The following is a 16,524-nucleotide window of genomic DNA, read 5'->3' as shown; positions in this document are numbered from 1 at the left end:
CATAAACATTTATGAGACAGTATTGTATGAAAATGAAAATTAAACAGAGCTAAGAACACAATATTCATTAAATTGATGTTTAAGTTGGTTTTAACATAATATTTATTATAAACACAGCCCATGTGAATATTATTTCTAAATGAGGGTGTATGAGGTGGTATGGTAGTAGTGTTATCCTCCAAGGTGGTGCCAGCCCACTTGGCTTTGGTCAATCCTATAATGTGATTAAATAGATATACAGTTAATCTGTGTGGGTCATCTTGACAAAACAAAATGAGGATCTTCCATAGAAAGAAGTAATTGAATTGGGCAGTTTTCTTGACCCTGATGACATAATACAGAATTGGGTTTAAATTTGATACCATAGTGGGAGCGTTTACATAGAAAATCAAGATTTTATGGCCTGCTCTGATGAACTGTCTTAATTGTGGGCATTATAGGGGTATGGCACATGGCCAGGTGAAACATAGAAAGTGACAGGAACTGACCAGAGATACAGCTGACCAATTAGATACTTAGGACATCCAGATGAATAGAGAAATGTACAGGGCACCTGTCTGTGTAGATTTCTGTAAAGTTAACTGTCATGAGAACTGTTCACAGTGTTAATCAGGAATATAAGTACAGACTTTATAAGAGAGGAATACATGGGTAGGATCTCCTCCAAAACCTGCAGTAAGTGTTTTCTTATTGTTGTTTAATATACTGTTAACATACTGAGTCTTTTTTCCATAGGGTCATTATTCCATGGAATCCCTATTTCTGTTCAGTCTGCAGGTAGAAAATTAGGTGAATTTCTTGGATGAAATTGCAATTGTTTGTCTTAAATACACTTTAAGCATGCATGTTATTACCAATTTCCGCAGAAAATTTATGACTGTGTACATATAGTGTAAATCAATCCCACACCGAAAAAAGTACTCGTACAGAATATCTTTACATGTAGTTCCAGCTGTATAGCTGCACTTTTCTGTACTCTCTTCAGGTCTGAAGTATTAGGTGAAAACAGTAGATGTTTATTAAAAAAAATTACTTACAAAGACAAATGCAAGGAAAATTTTATTAATAATAAATATATCATAATAATTTAAAAGGAAATAGAATTACAAATTTAGAACTAGTTTATTCATTGATCAATGATGTTTATTCATCTTTGACGATTATGAAAAGAATTTCAATGAATGAATGTCAATCATAATACTGCAGTGATATATAAAATATTAACCCACTGAATGATCTCTCGTTTGATAGTAAATGTATGTGAATATTCGTTATCATATTCTACACAGCGTACAACTCCCATCATTTAAATAATAATTTGATATGGTGGTTTTTCTGTATGAATGGTGCTCATTGAAGGATGAACCTTTTCCCTTCACGTTTACAATTTCACTTTGATGTTTATAACAAGAGGACAGATCTTTTTATTTCATAGCATGTACGTGTGGTACATAGTTTCTGTCCGTAGGCTGTAGTATATGTGGGGGTGAACATATTACACTTCCCTCCAATCTGTGAGTGATGTGAAATTAGAGGATATAAATTTTATCCTTTGTGATCCTGGGTTTCTTCTGAACAGTTTCACTAACAGCTGGCCTGTTACTGCTAATGTGTCTGAAGTTTATGGGGTGTTACATCATTTTGTCACTAGATCCAAGTTTTAATTCCAGCTGTTGAATGATTTTGGAGGGAAACTTATTAAATGGTTTCTGGTGACTACCAAGATATAATATTGAAAGTGACAGTATGAAAACTTCCCTGATGAATATTTTACAGAGGTCTAGAGATATTTGAATGATCATAAGTGCTTATCCAATGTATGGTCACAAAAGAGTTATCTTCCCTTGTTTGTTTTCTGGGATGAGTAGTCACACTTAAAGTGTCAACTGGACGCGAAATAATGGGTGATTAAGTGGTGTCCGAGGAGTATGGATGAAGACACCATCAGCAGGGCCGTGGAAGTAGCCCTGAAGACTCTGTCTGGTAAGATATATGTTTTTATTACTGGGTGGCTGGTATGTTACCCAGGAATACACAATAGTTTGTCTAAATATCCTAAGGACTTTGGTTTACTCTGATATAATGAACAGATATAAGTCATGTAGATGATTGGCCGTGGCCTATTTATGTGTGTAGGTTGATTGTGACAATTATTGTAGTTTTTATGCACTCCATCTAAGCAAACCAGAGACAATAACACATGGATAAAGCCATTGCACACGATAGGATGACATTTGCGACATACAAGTCCTCTAAATATGAATGTAATCGCAACAATTTTAGATTATTTATATTTTCATCTATATCAACATGTGTGTGTTTCTCATTGGTTTAAGGTGTATGAAAGTGTCTCTTTTATTTTCTATTTGATATAGAATTTCAGTAAACATCAAACACTTGTTGTATGTTAATTTCCTTTGTGTAAATGATTGATGGCTTGAGTATTTAGACCAAGGTAGAAACAAGATGGAGATGTTGAATGAAATTAGGACTTTTAAAAGCTAGAGCACCTTGACACAAAAGTAGAATGTTTGCAAAAATTCTCTCTGCAAGGTTGGTTTCATTACCTAGGTGTGTCATATATTGTGGCATTCAATTCATTACAAACCCACAGAAATACATATTTAAGTCTCATGTTTCTTGGTATCAAGCTTGAGAGCTATACATTTACTGTATATTTTAAATACTATTTAGTTATCATTTTGCTGGATTGGTTCAGCAAAAGAAACCTCTCATTAACATATTTTTAAATATCTTAAAAGAAAAATTTCATGGCTTCTTTTATTTTATTAGTTAGGAAATAAGTTTACTGGTAGATATAAATTGAATATCTACATCTGAGTGTCCGGTGATCAGAATTCAAGGGAGGTTACTCATTAATTAGAAGGTTATCAAGGTTCATTTGTATAGAAGACAATTTTTTATTTTTTTATTTAAGTGTAAAGTCATCATATTTATCATAAAAATCTATTTGATAGATTAGGAAGAGAGTGCACATGTGTAAATCTTTAATTCAGGTTTATATCGGCATTTTTATCGTATTCTTTGTTTTACGTGATTCCTGGTACAATATGACACCAGTGTATGTACTTAATTGAGGAAATAATAGAGGCGTGTGTCACCAAAGTATAATCTCTGTAGTCTCAACAACACTTGTGTTGTATCATAGAACTGCATGTACTTAAGTATGTAAGCCAAACAGAACATATAATGTCCTAAACACATCTGTGATAAGTGGACTTGTATCGACCTACATCAATACATTTACCTTTCAAATTTCCTCTTTCTGATGATAAAAAAAAATGGAAGAGGGAGAGTCGATTCTTTGTTTGTAGGGAAATTTTAAAGGATTTGGTATCACTTTCAAGTCTTCTTGTCACTATCTTCTTGTCTCTTGGTGGTCCCAGAGGAATAATGTACGTTTTCATTCCATTTAACAATTTTAGTTGTTTTTTTATAAGTGTGTGGTATTTTGTCCGGGAGCATGACAGTGTCTTTCTTTGATACCTAGGCCTTCATAAGAGAATGGAGATTCTGTCATAAAAATGCTAATTTGTTAGACCCCTTGTCCTTTCTGCTAGGGGGTGTTGTTGCTCTGTAAAATCAAATGTTGACTGGTGTAAAATCATAAGCGATGTTTTCTTAAAATATACAGTTTCAAAAATGAAACAATTTCCGTACAGTTTTCCTGTGGGAGGTTCCACGTGCATAAAAAACAAAAATCATTTTGCTCTATTTTATCACATTTCCAAACAAAACAAAACTTTCATGTCATGTGGGACATTTTTTTTAAAATTAGTTTTTGAGGCTCAGTATGCTGAAATTGATTTTATTTAATTGACTTCCTGAAGGGTTAAGTCAACACTTGAACGAGTTGTGAAACGAAGGAAAATTTAATACAAAAATTTGATAGTATCAGACTTAGGGCACCATATAATCCTCCAGAATATACCTAACAAGAAGTCTATTTTCAATGGCATGCATGTAATAACACCAAAAATCAATCCAAATCCAGGCTTCATTGCTCAACCTTGTTATTGCGGTAAAAGCTGCATGGGGTCAGAGGTCAATAAGTGAGTTTGTATTAGTATGGCTAAATGGGTATATTTTACATTCGCTGAGTTACAAAGATCATTATCTCTGCCTTGTTACATTGTTAATGTGCCTAATATACAAATACATGTAATTCATATTCCAATACCCTATAATTTTGAAATAAGAGCATTTATTGCGGCTTTGATGACAGACTTTGCCTCTTTTGTATTTGTGGGTTTGGGGTTTTTACTTTGCATCTGTCAGAGATTAAATGTGATTACAGAATAACAAACAATTTTCTTTTTATTATTTTCTTTGAACATATGGTTAGAAATGGTGAAAATGCTTGATTAGATTCTTAGTCCAGCATCTCTTTGTTTGTTATCCAGTAATTTTAGGGGGGTGTTGAGGAACTTCATGGCATGGGTGGAGATTACACTGTAGAGCGGCAGTGCTTTATCTGGCCTTAAAAAAAGAAGGAACATGATTTAATCGACCATCTGCAGTCAATAAATAATCAAGTTTAATCTGTTTGAAGGTTATTGCCTTCATTAACCTCAAGGCTGTTGTTGAAGATGTTTACAATTTTCCAGAGTTCAAAAGATTTAATCAATATTTTTGAAAAAATTGTTAGTATCATCTTTTGTTAGCCTGCTTTGACATTTTGAAGTGTTTATTTGTTTTTATTCATTCACCGAAGTATCCACTCTAATGCTCTACATTTATAAAATCTCCTTTCAGGATCAAACATTACTAATGTTTCTGTCATCAAAGAATATCAAATAAACACAATATTTACATGGCCTAATATGGCCCTTTGTCAGTACTAAGTGCATTGTTCTCTCAATTTCACATCAAGTTGATATTTATTAGCATCTCCGATTCACTCAGGGGTGATATCTTAAAACAAAGTCAATTGATTTTGCCGCAGAAGGGCTTTTAAGAGTTGTAATAATTTGTAGATGTTATGATACCATCCATCCTGCCTTGGCCCACACCTTCAGAGTTGTAAATATACTTGTTGTGAGGATATCCTAAGGCCCCTTTCCAATTATGGCCTGTTTCCTGGTAGATCATCCCTGCAGACCAGTTGATTTATATAGAACCTGCAGCAGACTTTAGGTCATACAGATTATACCAGGAGGAAGACTGACTAATTAACTCTATGTCAGTCACACCACACAAATCAGGCCACCTTATAACCTCTTCTGTCCTAAATGACCAGTTCCTTAAGTTTATGGAGTTGTCTGAGTACAGGTTATATATGTCTCCTTTCAGTTTTTAGGAGTTCTTCAGCAAAAAGAATTGCTGGTAATGACCATTTTCTGTTTTTACAATAACGAGAAAAGGTATATGATATCAGTCTTAATTATAATGCTAGACATAACTAGCCTTTGATTTTTGGTGATTCAGTGAAAAATGCTTTGTATGAGCATTAGGTAGAACTTTTAGAGCAGTTCTAATATTAACAATTACTCTTATGGAAATCTTTTTAGGTCAGAATCTTTTTGTGTGGACAAAAATTAGTGAAAAATGACTGTGTCAACCATTGACTATAAAAAGCATTAGACATCTCACAGCTGGTTTTCCTTTCTTTCATTTTTATCTACTATGACATATTTAACAAACCATGTGTGTTCTTTCTACTGATGGTGTTGCCCTGATTTATGTGATGGTGTTAGTAAATAAAAATAAAGGACACAATAGAGCTCCTTGTTTGATCCCTGACTCCAGAAATAAAGGTGTTAACCATCCTGTGGTTTTATTGCTTTATCTGAGACATGTTAAGGGGACTGAACAAGACTGCAGTTAAATATAACTTGCTGATAAGATCAATTGATTTTTCCTATTCATTAACATAAATATAGTCCTGTTCCCTTGGGTGTAGTGAATTTGTGTGGACTAACAGCCAACAACTGTATCTAACATGCCTTTATCACCAAGAAAATGATACTCTCTGAGCCATTGAAAGTCAGTTGACCAGGTCAGCTTACATAAGAAACTTTAACGGATGATAACAGGGTAATAGATATTTTATTTTGACTTTATGGCTTTTGCCAGTCAACACCCCTAAACTGAACAGCTATCATAGCCTATTATTGATGAGGAATTCAAGCAAAGAAAAACTGACCGGTTTGGTTTCCTGCTAAGAGCCATCATTTAGCTCTATGGGTTGTTGGTTCACTGCCCTGATGACTGTAAACTAGACAATTTTTAAAATCCTGTCTGAGAGAAAGTGTGTGCTTTACACTAAACTGATCAGATAGAGACTGATCCTTTGAAAAGGAAATGCATCCACTTAGGGGGAATTTACCATGTCCTCCCACAGTGGAAATGTTCAGATTGAGTCTAATTAAAGTGGACATTGGTGACAATGGCTCCTTGCATTTAATTACTGGAGTAATGCTGACAGCATCACAGATATTGATCAGTTTCATCTGAGGATTTTATAAACAAGGATTATTGATTTCAGAGAGATGAGCAGGGTGTTGCATGTTTCTTCTCATTGTGCAGAAAAAGATCAGTGGTCCGAGAGAAAACAGGTGGAAAGTGTTTTCTGCTGGCTACAGAAGAAAGAACACTTTGCTGAGTGATTTTGAATTGCTGTCAAATGAAAACCATTTGGCTGGTTATTCTTCCAGCCAGTGGTTAAATAGTTCAGAAACTTGAGAGAGAGAAACTTCATTTACAAGTGTTTTGTGAAATTGCTAGCTTTTTCCCATCGTGTTTCATTTCCTGAATGTGCTGTCTATGAATAGGATCATATAGGAAGAGCCATGTTGAGCCATGTGCTTTAATTAGATTATGCAATCATACAGGGAAATCAGAGAGACATCTATAAACTCTGAAACATTGGAAATTTCTCTGACATGTTTTGTTTAGATGGTTTCAGATGAAAAAAGAAAATGCCGATGCTCTGGAAGTCTTTGAATTGTTGGAGTTGTAAATCTGAAAGGAGCAAAAAAATAAAGAAATTGATGCCTTTGGTTAATCCGTCACCAACATTTTTACAGACATGGAAAGTTGTATCATACTGGCAGCAACAGTATCATCCTGGTTTCATCTCTAAACAATGGAAATCTAGGTGTGAAGGGAATCAAATTTCTAATGATTCACAAACACAAGTGGGTAAGTATATCATGTTTTAGGGTAATTGGTAAAGTGATTCAGCATTGAAAATTTTCTTTGGTAATTATCCGTAGAGATGGTTCCTGACCATTGTATGCAGGGGTGAATGGGAACAGATGTGGCCATCAAGGGTCACTACACAATGACAAGTGACATCTTGAATTGTGTGATCTGTGAAGGAGATGGGGAAAATGGATCAAGGTTGTAATTGGTGTAACAGAAATTTGATCCTCATGGAAAGAGACAGTGAGCTGTTTCTCTCACCTTGAGGGATGTAAATATCTCTCACTTTTTACAGAAATAAATTTTTTATTGGTTGTAATTAATTTGTTTTATAAGTTAGCATGCAGGTATTGCACCACTGTCACGCTGATTTAAAGGTTGATAAATGATGCAACAGGAACTTGTGAAAACTTGTGCGCAAATTTAAGACGTTTCTAATCTTCTTTAATCTTGAATTAAGCAATTAACCTCTGTATTCTAGGGAGATTTACACTGTATGTTTTGGCTAACGATTGCGTCATAATGGATCGGTGCAAATTCTTTCTGTACTTTTTAAAGTGACAACCTGCCAAGCTCCAGTCTTAAATAAAACTGTTCAATATTTTTTGCCTATGTATGTTTGAGAATCTGGCTCACCTGATGGTAAAAAAAATCGTGAGCGAGTAATAAATGCCGCTTTTTGTGTCAATACAGCTAAATTGATATATTTGGGTGTGAATTAAGGGTAGTAAATTATTTTCCAGTATACACAACCCCCTCCATGGCCTGCTCGACTAATACTAGAGCCAGAAGTTAGAATTTCTTGTTGACTTAAACTTTCCTCTATCATATTCTTATACCTGAATTGAGTTTATAGGTATTGTATAGCAATTTATATAAGTTTTAAAATGCAGAGTTTTTTTCATAGAGAATTGAGACTGTTTTATTCATGTCTCTTGGTATTTGCATGATACAAAGGAATTGACGAGGAGCACACAAAGTGATTTGACAATCAATAACTTTATCTGATGGAATGCAGTTATCTTTTCTCCTCAAATTAAGACCTAAAATACAAGATGTCATTATCTGTTTTGAAAATGAAAGGAAAACCGTCCAACAGATAGGGTTTTAGAGAATACGGTTGTGATGACACGTTCATATATAAATATTCCCCATTGAAATGAAGGGCACTGTCAACAGAGTTCTGGCAGGTCAGAGTGTTTTATTGAAGTGATCTAGCAAAAACAAAACCAGAAATTGAACCCCTGTTGATTTACAGGCTTATTGATAGAGTGTCCTTCTTTGCTGCTGGCTGACTCAACTCATTGTCATTTCTCTCCGAGTTCTTGTCTTTACCCCTACTTTGCCCACATTGGTTGTCTTTTATGAGGCTCTTGAATACAAGCATGCAATCAATGTTCCAGCGTCATTTGTTATCAAAATTCCCATCTCTTTGAGCACATGGGAAATTTTTAAGTTTTGATATTTTGTGCTGGGTGGGGTAGTCTTAAACTGCAATGAATTGCCCATGTGCAGTTGGAAAAAGCAGATTGAAAAAAGATGCTACTTTATTCAAGATTTTTCTTCCTACCAATTAAGAAAAGGAGCATGTGTTGTAATGAGAATATTTGCAGAAGTGATGACGCCCTCCGCTAAATTGGTAGTGGGAGGGACAACATTAGTGTGTACAAAATAGTGGTCAGTGTTTGTACACGACTGTTGGCTTAAATTTCGGCCTGAATTTAGCTGATAAGTGGGTGGGGTCCAATGTTTGTCCTGTAAAGGCCGCTTGTTTTATATCGAAAGGCTTAGCAAACATCAGGTTAGGATATCTAGCTCTGTTAAAGTGCAAAATAAATTTCCTGTGTATTTGCAGGTCAACATAAGAATAATGTTGCATTTTTCATTAGAAATTTATTGAAGTGGTGTTTCAAAGATGCACAGATTTTGCTGAAAATATTCCTCTAAGTAAAATTTAAAAGAAAGTTTTGTTTTCTCTAGAGCTTTTGAAGGAAAACTAAAAAAAAATGCATAAGAAAATGAGCAAATTTTTAAATGAGTTTGAATCAAGCAGATGAATAAAGACCAGACACAAATGCAGTTTGTTAAGAATCAAACACTGTTTGACCACACTGTTTGTGCAAAAGATCGCCTTATCTCCTTGCTTAGCATACATTTACTCAAGCACTCTAGGTAGAAACAAGAAATTGTTGACCTTTGGCCTGGATTGATAAATGTTTGGTATTGGTCCTTAGTGAGATCAAGGTAGGAATAGTTAAATCCAGCCATATTTATTTGAAATGTTCTTTGATGTCAAACACAGTTGAATCTTAATTTGAAACTTGAATAAAACCAGAATTTCATTAGATGGGATATATTATACAATGTTATCAATGAGTTGCGGCACGTAATTTTCTCAGTCTGGGCATCAGGAACTTCTCACAAGATTTTTCTGTCAGACCGCGGGGTTTTGACATGCGGAGACGTACTGTGTAAAAGTGATTTCTGTGACTTGTTTTTTACTCCACAGATTAGTTTTTTAAGTGGTGTTATTTGCCAAGGATATTTGAACTCTTATGTTAGGTCACAGGTAGAGGGAAAAAAATCTCAAATCAATAAGTAAACCCTGTGATTGTAAGAACGCTGTATACAGGTATTGTAGAGAGGAGAAAAGGGAACATTTACTCGCTGTGACAAGAGTGAGAGAGGAGTTGTATCTCTCAAAAAACTATGTGGAGCTTCAAATCTCTCCAATTTGAGGGACACCAAATTGATCTGTGGCAAGATTCATCTTTATATTAAAGATTTTGTCAAGTCATTCACAATAATGGAGCTAACTAGAATGGCCGCTATCCGACTTTTGTCCGATTGTGTTCATCAGAAACTAACTTGTGCAGAAAAGGAACAAGTCACAAAAGTTGGGCCAAACAAGGCTGTGCAGAAAACGTGCCTCAAATCATGTATTGGTAAAAAATCAATGGAAATTAAAGCTCTTGGTAAGAGTTTCTATTCCTGGAATTTTTAACTTATTTCTTTGTAAAAAAAACAAAAAAACAAAACATAATTATGAACTAAATAATTAAGGTATTTTTTTAATATTTTAATATTCATATTTAAACACTTGTGCCTTTAGACATTTTTTTATCTTGAAAGTGTATCCGGTATGCAAATAATTTTATGCGTGGAGTTCTATAATTGTTGCATCTTTCGATTTTTGGTTCATGTAGATATATCACAAATTATTACATGTGAAGTTACATAATATCCTGTGGTACCAGTAAGTGCAGTGTTCTGAATTCATTACTAAGAATTTAATCCTGAAAACAGGATTAATGAGGACTGAGTGTGATTTAAGCTAAAGCTCAGCGATTTAGGGTTTATGAGGTTCAATTTAAAATTCAAAAACTTAATTTCAGGAAATACCAAACATAAAACCGATCAAAATGAAAACAAGTATCTGTCAATTTGTCAGGTCAAGAATTGATTGAAAGCCATTAATATGCATTTTGGAGTGTATCTATTTTAAGTTTATAAAAATTAATTTTTTAATTTATTAAACTGTTTAAAGCACTTCAACAATCCAAAAAATTTTGAATGCATTTTAATGAAGAATGCACAGCATATTTGTCTGACAGGAGAAAAAGACATCGAAGCAGGAATGAAAGTGGGGTCAGCCTAACGTAAAGTCGTCCCATAGTATGAAATCCCCAGCCGAGAGTAAATTCATTCCAAAATCTCGGGCTCCTTAGAAATCGTTACAAAGATTGTCAACATATTAGATATGATAACCAGAGAGCGATACACTGTATCAATGCAAGTGGGTCCCCAAATTTGACAGATTACGTCAATCCAGCAAAATGAGGAATTATTCTAACGTTTGTATATCATATCTGACAGCATTTGATTGTGACTTGTAAATAGGGAGTTTCACAGTTATGTATCGTGGATATCATGGTTTGGTTTCTGCTGACCAACTTTCTTTAATCATGTTTCAATCGTATCTTATATACCTTGGTATTATGTGCATTTAATCGGCATATCTGGATCGCTATATATTAAATATAAATCATTTATTGGACCAAATATTTCTTGTGTTGATGAAATGTCAAGAATTGAATGAAGTTGCACTTTAATAATTTCTGAGATTCTTGATCAAGGATGTAATGAAGATCAGACTAGTGTGTATATATACATTTTTAGAGATGGAGTACTCAAATCCCATCCCCCCCCCCCCCCCCCAAAAAAAAAGTTTTATAAAAAATAAACAAATGGCATTTGCATTAGATAAGGTTTAGGTGAACAAAATGGAGACAAATGCTTACATGATCTTATCAAGGGGGATTGCTGATGATATAATTTTGTTAACTAAATGTTGGAATCTTAGTTAAATTTTCTTCTCATCCTTGTAGAAATAGAAGCTGTTGAAGCATGTCGATGGTTGAAGGAAGCCGGATTTCCACAATATGCTCAGATGTATGATGGTATGTACAGTGTTTAATTAATAAGTATTTGATTTTTGTAGAAAGGATTGTAAAAAAAAAAAAAGAAAGAAAGAAAAGAAAAGAAAAAAATATTTTAAAAATTTGGTCATTGAAAGACTTTTAATCATAAACTATCCATGTTCAACTCTGCTTGTGGGCATGTTACTAAATCTAAGTAAACACAATTAAATTAAAGTTAGCTTTAGGAATTTCCTGTTCAGATTAACTATGAAAGCCTATAGCCCTGACCCTGAGGTCACATTTCCTGTTCGGACATTGAAGATACAGTTGTACTCAAATTATTTGTATTTTCTCTCAGAATAATTAAACCTACATCTTGGTATTTATAAAATGCAGCGTGCTTATAAATATTTTTCTAAAAATATTGTATCTTTTTAACATTCATTTTAAAGAAATTTAAATGTTGTATTCTTGAACTTTCATAAATTCACCTTATACAGAATGAGGAAATTGTAGAAAATTACACATGATAAGCTGCATGTGCACTTTTGAAGTATATAGTATACATGTAGGTGATCGAGGTAATTAAGGAATGGTTATAAGAAAGAGAGCATGTCTGTTTATGAACACCTTCATTGTTCACATTTGCATGTGAACATCTTCCTTGTTCACAGATTAAGTTGTCCATCTGCTGTTTGTTCTCCCTAGAAACTTTGTATCAAAGACAGCTAGGGATTATGGCACATTAAGCCCTCCCTCCCTACACAAGTATCAGTGTTATATTCAGGGACTCTTCAGGTCTTCTGAATGTTTAACTTCATGACAGAACACCCAGTATCTGGAGAATTCTATCACACCCCCTCCAAACCTTTGACATCACAGCAGTGGGTGTTATGTTGAATGTAAAACCTGTTGAAGTGTGACAGAATTCTGTCAGGATTTTTTTTTCCTCAGAGAGAAAATGTTTTGGTTTAAAAAAAATTACTGTGTAATTAAGATAAGCAAGTCCTGATTATGTTTTGTAGACTGCCAGTTTCCTATAGATATTTCAAGTGTGGAAAAAGACCATGATTTTTTGGACAGAGACTCGATGCAGCCATTGGTCAGGTAAGTCATGAGTTGTCTTCCCTACCCACCATCTGACCCTTCCTTTCTCTTGAAGAGTTTGTTACTATTGAAGTGTAACAAAGCTTATAGACTTGCGGAAAACTAGAATTTAGTTTTACATTTTTTTTCATTCTAACAATTTTTTTTCCTCATATGATTGGTTTTTAAGCATTGATAATGATTGGGCTAGAGTTCCCTGTTTATGTTCATCCTGGATTCATTTGTTTCTCGATCAGTTCAGTGGAGGATGTTTACAATTTGTCAATATATTTGACGCAGGCCTTGTTTTGGTGACACGCTAACAAGTAAATAGTTAATCTCTCTCACAACATAGGTGTCCTATAGATCTATCCCTTTGTCACACCTGTGTTGATTGGACAGAATAAATATTTCAGGTCAAGTCTTTCCTCAAGAGCTTTTAATATTTCCATATTCTTATCGTTGTGTTTAGTTCAGTGGGTATGTTCCTACTATAGAGAGTATGTTCCTTGGTTTGTGTAACTTGCTATTAAATCAAGTTCATGGTCATACATCAAATTACCTTGCTACAAATTGTATCGTCATATAGGTGCGAGGTTTTGATATTAACATTTTTTTTCTATAGCCTGATCTTTTAGAAGTGACAGTTCAGAAAGACATTTATGATTGGCTCTGAAAGTTTTACTTTGACAGTCATATTTTGCAATAATTTTTTTTTTCTTCTAGAAAATGACAAGCAATAAGAAAAAGTCTCATCAAATATTAATAATTGTCAGCAGAGAAAGCTGTCTAGAGATTCAATAATCCTTATAGAAATAGCTTTGTAGCTTTCCCTAATTGATTTTTTTTGTTCAATTAATTGATAAGATCAATCTGTCTACTTTACAAACCTCAAAGGTTATATAGATATAATAGTACATATCAGGTCAGATAATTTAGAATTATACGTAGATATACCAAATCAGATATGAATATGATAAGCCCTTCTTTTTGACCTAACACCAAATCGGCACCAAGGTATTGTACGCATTGACAGACTGCATGCTTGTTACAATCGGGTATTTAGTGTTTATGAAATCTTATCGGTCTATAGTTCTTCTGTTTCACCAATAAGCGATTAATTTCCACACGAATAGACCCCCTCTTTACATGTAGATTCTAATTGTATGCCTCTGCATACAATGTACTTGGTAGACATACATGGAGCGGGGCTTTGCATGGTACAGTTTGGGATTTCAGATAATTGCATTACATTTCTTTATTGTGTGACAAACAAACTTTTTTGTGTAGATGCTGGGTGAAGTCGTTCAGTACAAACTTTTAGGGATTTTGTTTAATATATGCAGTTTCTTCTGCTGTAATTATAGGACGGGATTGAAGGGACTAACAATAAACAGTAAACAACTAGGTATTGACAGAGCCCCAATTGAAATCGGAATTCAAATTAAAATCTGTCTTCAAGGCGGAATTCGAAGAGACTTTCATGTACCTTTACGTATGATCATTGTGAAATCAGCAAGAAGAAAAATAGAAGATAAGAATGCATAATTCATGAGCTTCATTCATGCTTTGACAACATCTACATCTACATATTCAGAAAAAGTTGATTTATGTTAGAAGTAATAAATAGCTGGAGAGAAAAAAATCTCAGGTCAATGATCTTGTACAGCACTTGGTCACCATATGTAGAAATGATAAACACGGGGTTAAACTTCAGAGTGACAGAACACAGATTATTGGTAAGTGAGAGAGATGATGTAATGGACTCGTCCTTACTTATATCTGAAGTGCTACTGTCATTTAGAGATTATTGAGAGGTTTATATAGATATTAGCTTGTTTTCTTGCCTTTTTGGGTATCTTGTGTGAACTAAGTGGTGCCAAAGGCTCTGATCTTACTGCCATATATATCTGACCATATTCTAATAAGCTTGAGCTTTTTTTCCCCTGCTCTTGGTCACAGATGTTCATGGTAATGAGTGTAGGATACAAGATGTTGCATTCAGTAGTCTGGACTTGTCACTGCTTTTACATATTGGAGTCTGCTGCTTTCTCCTTGATGGTGGAGTTTTATGGAATTTTATGTGAAAATTAATACAAGTGATTTACAGTGACTTTAATGCAGATGTGTAATATTGCATTCTAAAGATGAAGGAGTATTCATTTAGTGGGTGAGTTAACTGTTCTAGCAACACAAAGAAAAATAACTAAATAGTGTACTTTTCTGGAACTATTAGAACTGTATTCATATTAATAAAAATCTAGAATCAGATGCAAGACTTTGAACTTTTTACTGTGGATTCAAATCAATTAATTGCATTTCAGTGTTGATCAGAAGTTTCCACTCAGCCTTTAAATTGTCATTACAAATTAACATTTGAGAAAATTGGCAGTTGTTAGTGAAATTAGATTGAGAAAGTTGAAAAGTTTAAAGTGCACAGAATGATTGAATGTATGTTGAACATCAAAGGTTTACACTCAACAGATTTATAGACTGGTAGATGGAGCAAATTGCGCTTCAAAAGTTTTATACATAGAATCGATTTTCTGTTCAAATGGGCAAAAATGGCCTAAGGCAGGGTTTATTATCTGAAATATATGCATAATGACAGCTGTTTTCATATTTTAATATCAAATACAGATTTATTGAAGTAATGTAAGGTAACAATAGGATTGAGAAATTCCAATAAAAACTGAAAAACAATCCAAATCTCTGTGCAGTTGTGTAAATGTAATTAAATTAGAATTAATCACCTAAATCTAGTTGACTGACCTGTTGCTGTGTAATTACAATAAAATATTGGAGAATAGAGGTGATAAATTGAGACTGTTCGGCCAGTCACCTATAGACTGTGGTGATTTCTGTGGAGATCTGTCTATATATGTCCTAAGTCATCAACTCCAGGTGTGGAGGGTGGTCAATGGCTTCTTCATATGATATCATACAGATTATACTATACTTAGAGAGTAAGCTGATATCAATATTCAACAGAATTGGATCTGCAAGAGAAAAATCCCAATTTCTTCCTCATAAAAATTTCCTTGTGGAAGATTTACCATTGTACAGAGAAGTACCAGATACAATGTACATAAATTATATATAACCCCAGCAGAGGGACCCCCATGTGTAATTGGTAAATTTATTTCCCTGAACATCCATTAAAATACTATTAACGTGGTCTATATTAGGATCTAACTATCAATTCTCCAGCTCTGGTACAAACTGTTTACCAATTCCTGTGTGATTTATAGCAATCTCTTATATACAAAAACTGCCACTTATTAAACAGATAATTAATTATCCTGTGTTAATGTGCTTGTATCAAACAGTTAGTTTGTGGAAATAATTCACTTAGGTATGTTGTAATGGTTCAATAGGTGGTGTACTGATGTTTCTTGGGGCCTTGTATCTAATGTCTGGTAATATCTTCAGTACACAAGTTAGGAAGTGATATGTTGTACCTGATTATCCATCAGGCCCCTGGGATAGGGTCAGCTATACTCAGCCAGCCAAGCTCATTATGAAATGCCACAGTACATGTCAATAAGCCAATCACAGTTATTATTTGAAACATCACAATTAGCCAGTCACCTGTCACACCTCTAAATTGACCAATCAGAGTCTGTCTCAAACTTCAGGGGTTCAGCTCAATTAAAGGAATCTTACTTGTGTGTGTTTGAATAGTCTCAGATTTTCCCCTGTCATAGATTCACAGCTTGTACTCCCACAATTAGGGAATAAAACATAAAATGGTACTGCATGCATTAAAAGAATCTAGTGCTTGTGGATCTGTTGTTTATGATGTGGACATTGGTTTGATCATAGAACATTGCAGATATGATAGTTGATA

At 34.2% G+C, this 16,524-nt stretch overlaps 1 protein-coding gene across 2 annotated transcripts in view; it reads left to right on the top strand.

Moving 5' to 3' along the window:
- Nucleotides 1–16,524, top strand: part of LOC133174136 (rho GTPase-activating protein 7-like) — a 55,456-nt gene that overhangs the window by 30,247 nt on the left and 8,685 nt on the right. For both annotated transcript variants that reach the window (XM_061309189.1, XM_061309190.1), the window contains 2 exons: nt 11,556–11,627; nt 12,614–12,695. In XM_061309189.1, coding sequence (XP_061165173.1) covers nt 11,556–11,627; nt 12,614–12,695 — 154 coding nt within the window. The remainder of the gene's footprint in view (nt 1–11,555; nt 11,628–12,613; nt 12,696–16,524) is intronic.

This window comes from Saccostrea echinata, unplaced genomic scaffold, assembly GCF_033153115.1.
Source record: "Saccostrea echinata isolate AGI-Se365-2 ecotype Australia unplaced genomic scaffold, CSIRO_AGI_Sech_v1 ptg000057l, whole genome shotgun sequence".
Taxonomy (NCBI): Eukaryota; Metazoa; Mollusca; class Bivalvia; order Ostreida; family Ostreidae; genus Saccostrea; species Saccostrea echinata.
Note: the sequence above shows the minus strand (reverse complement) of the source record. Positions and strands in the feature narration are given on the sequence as shown.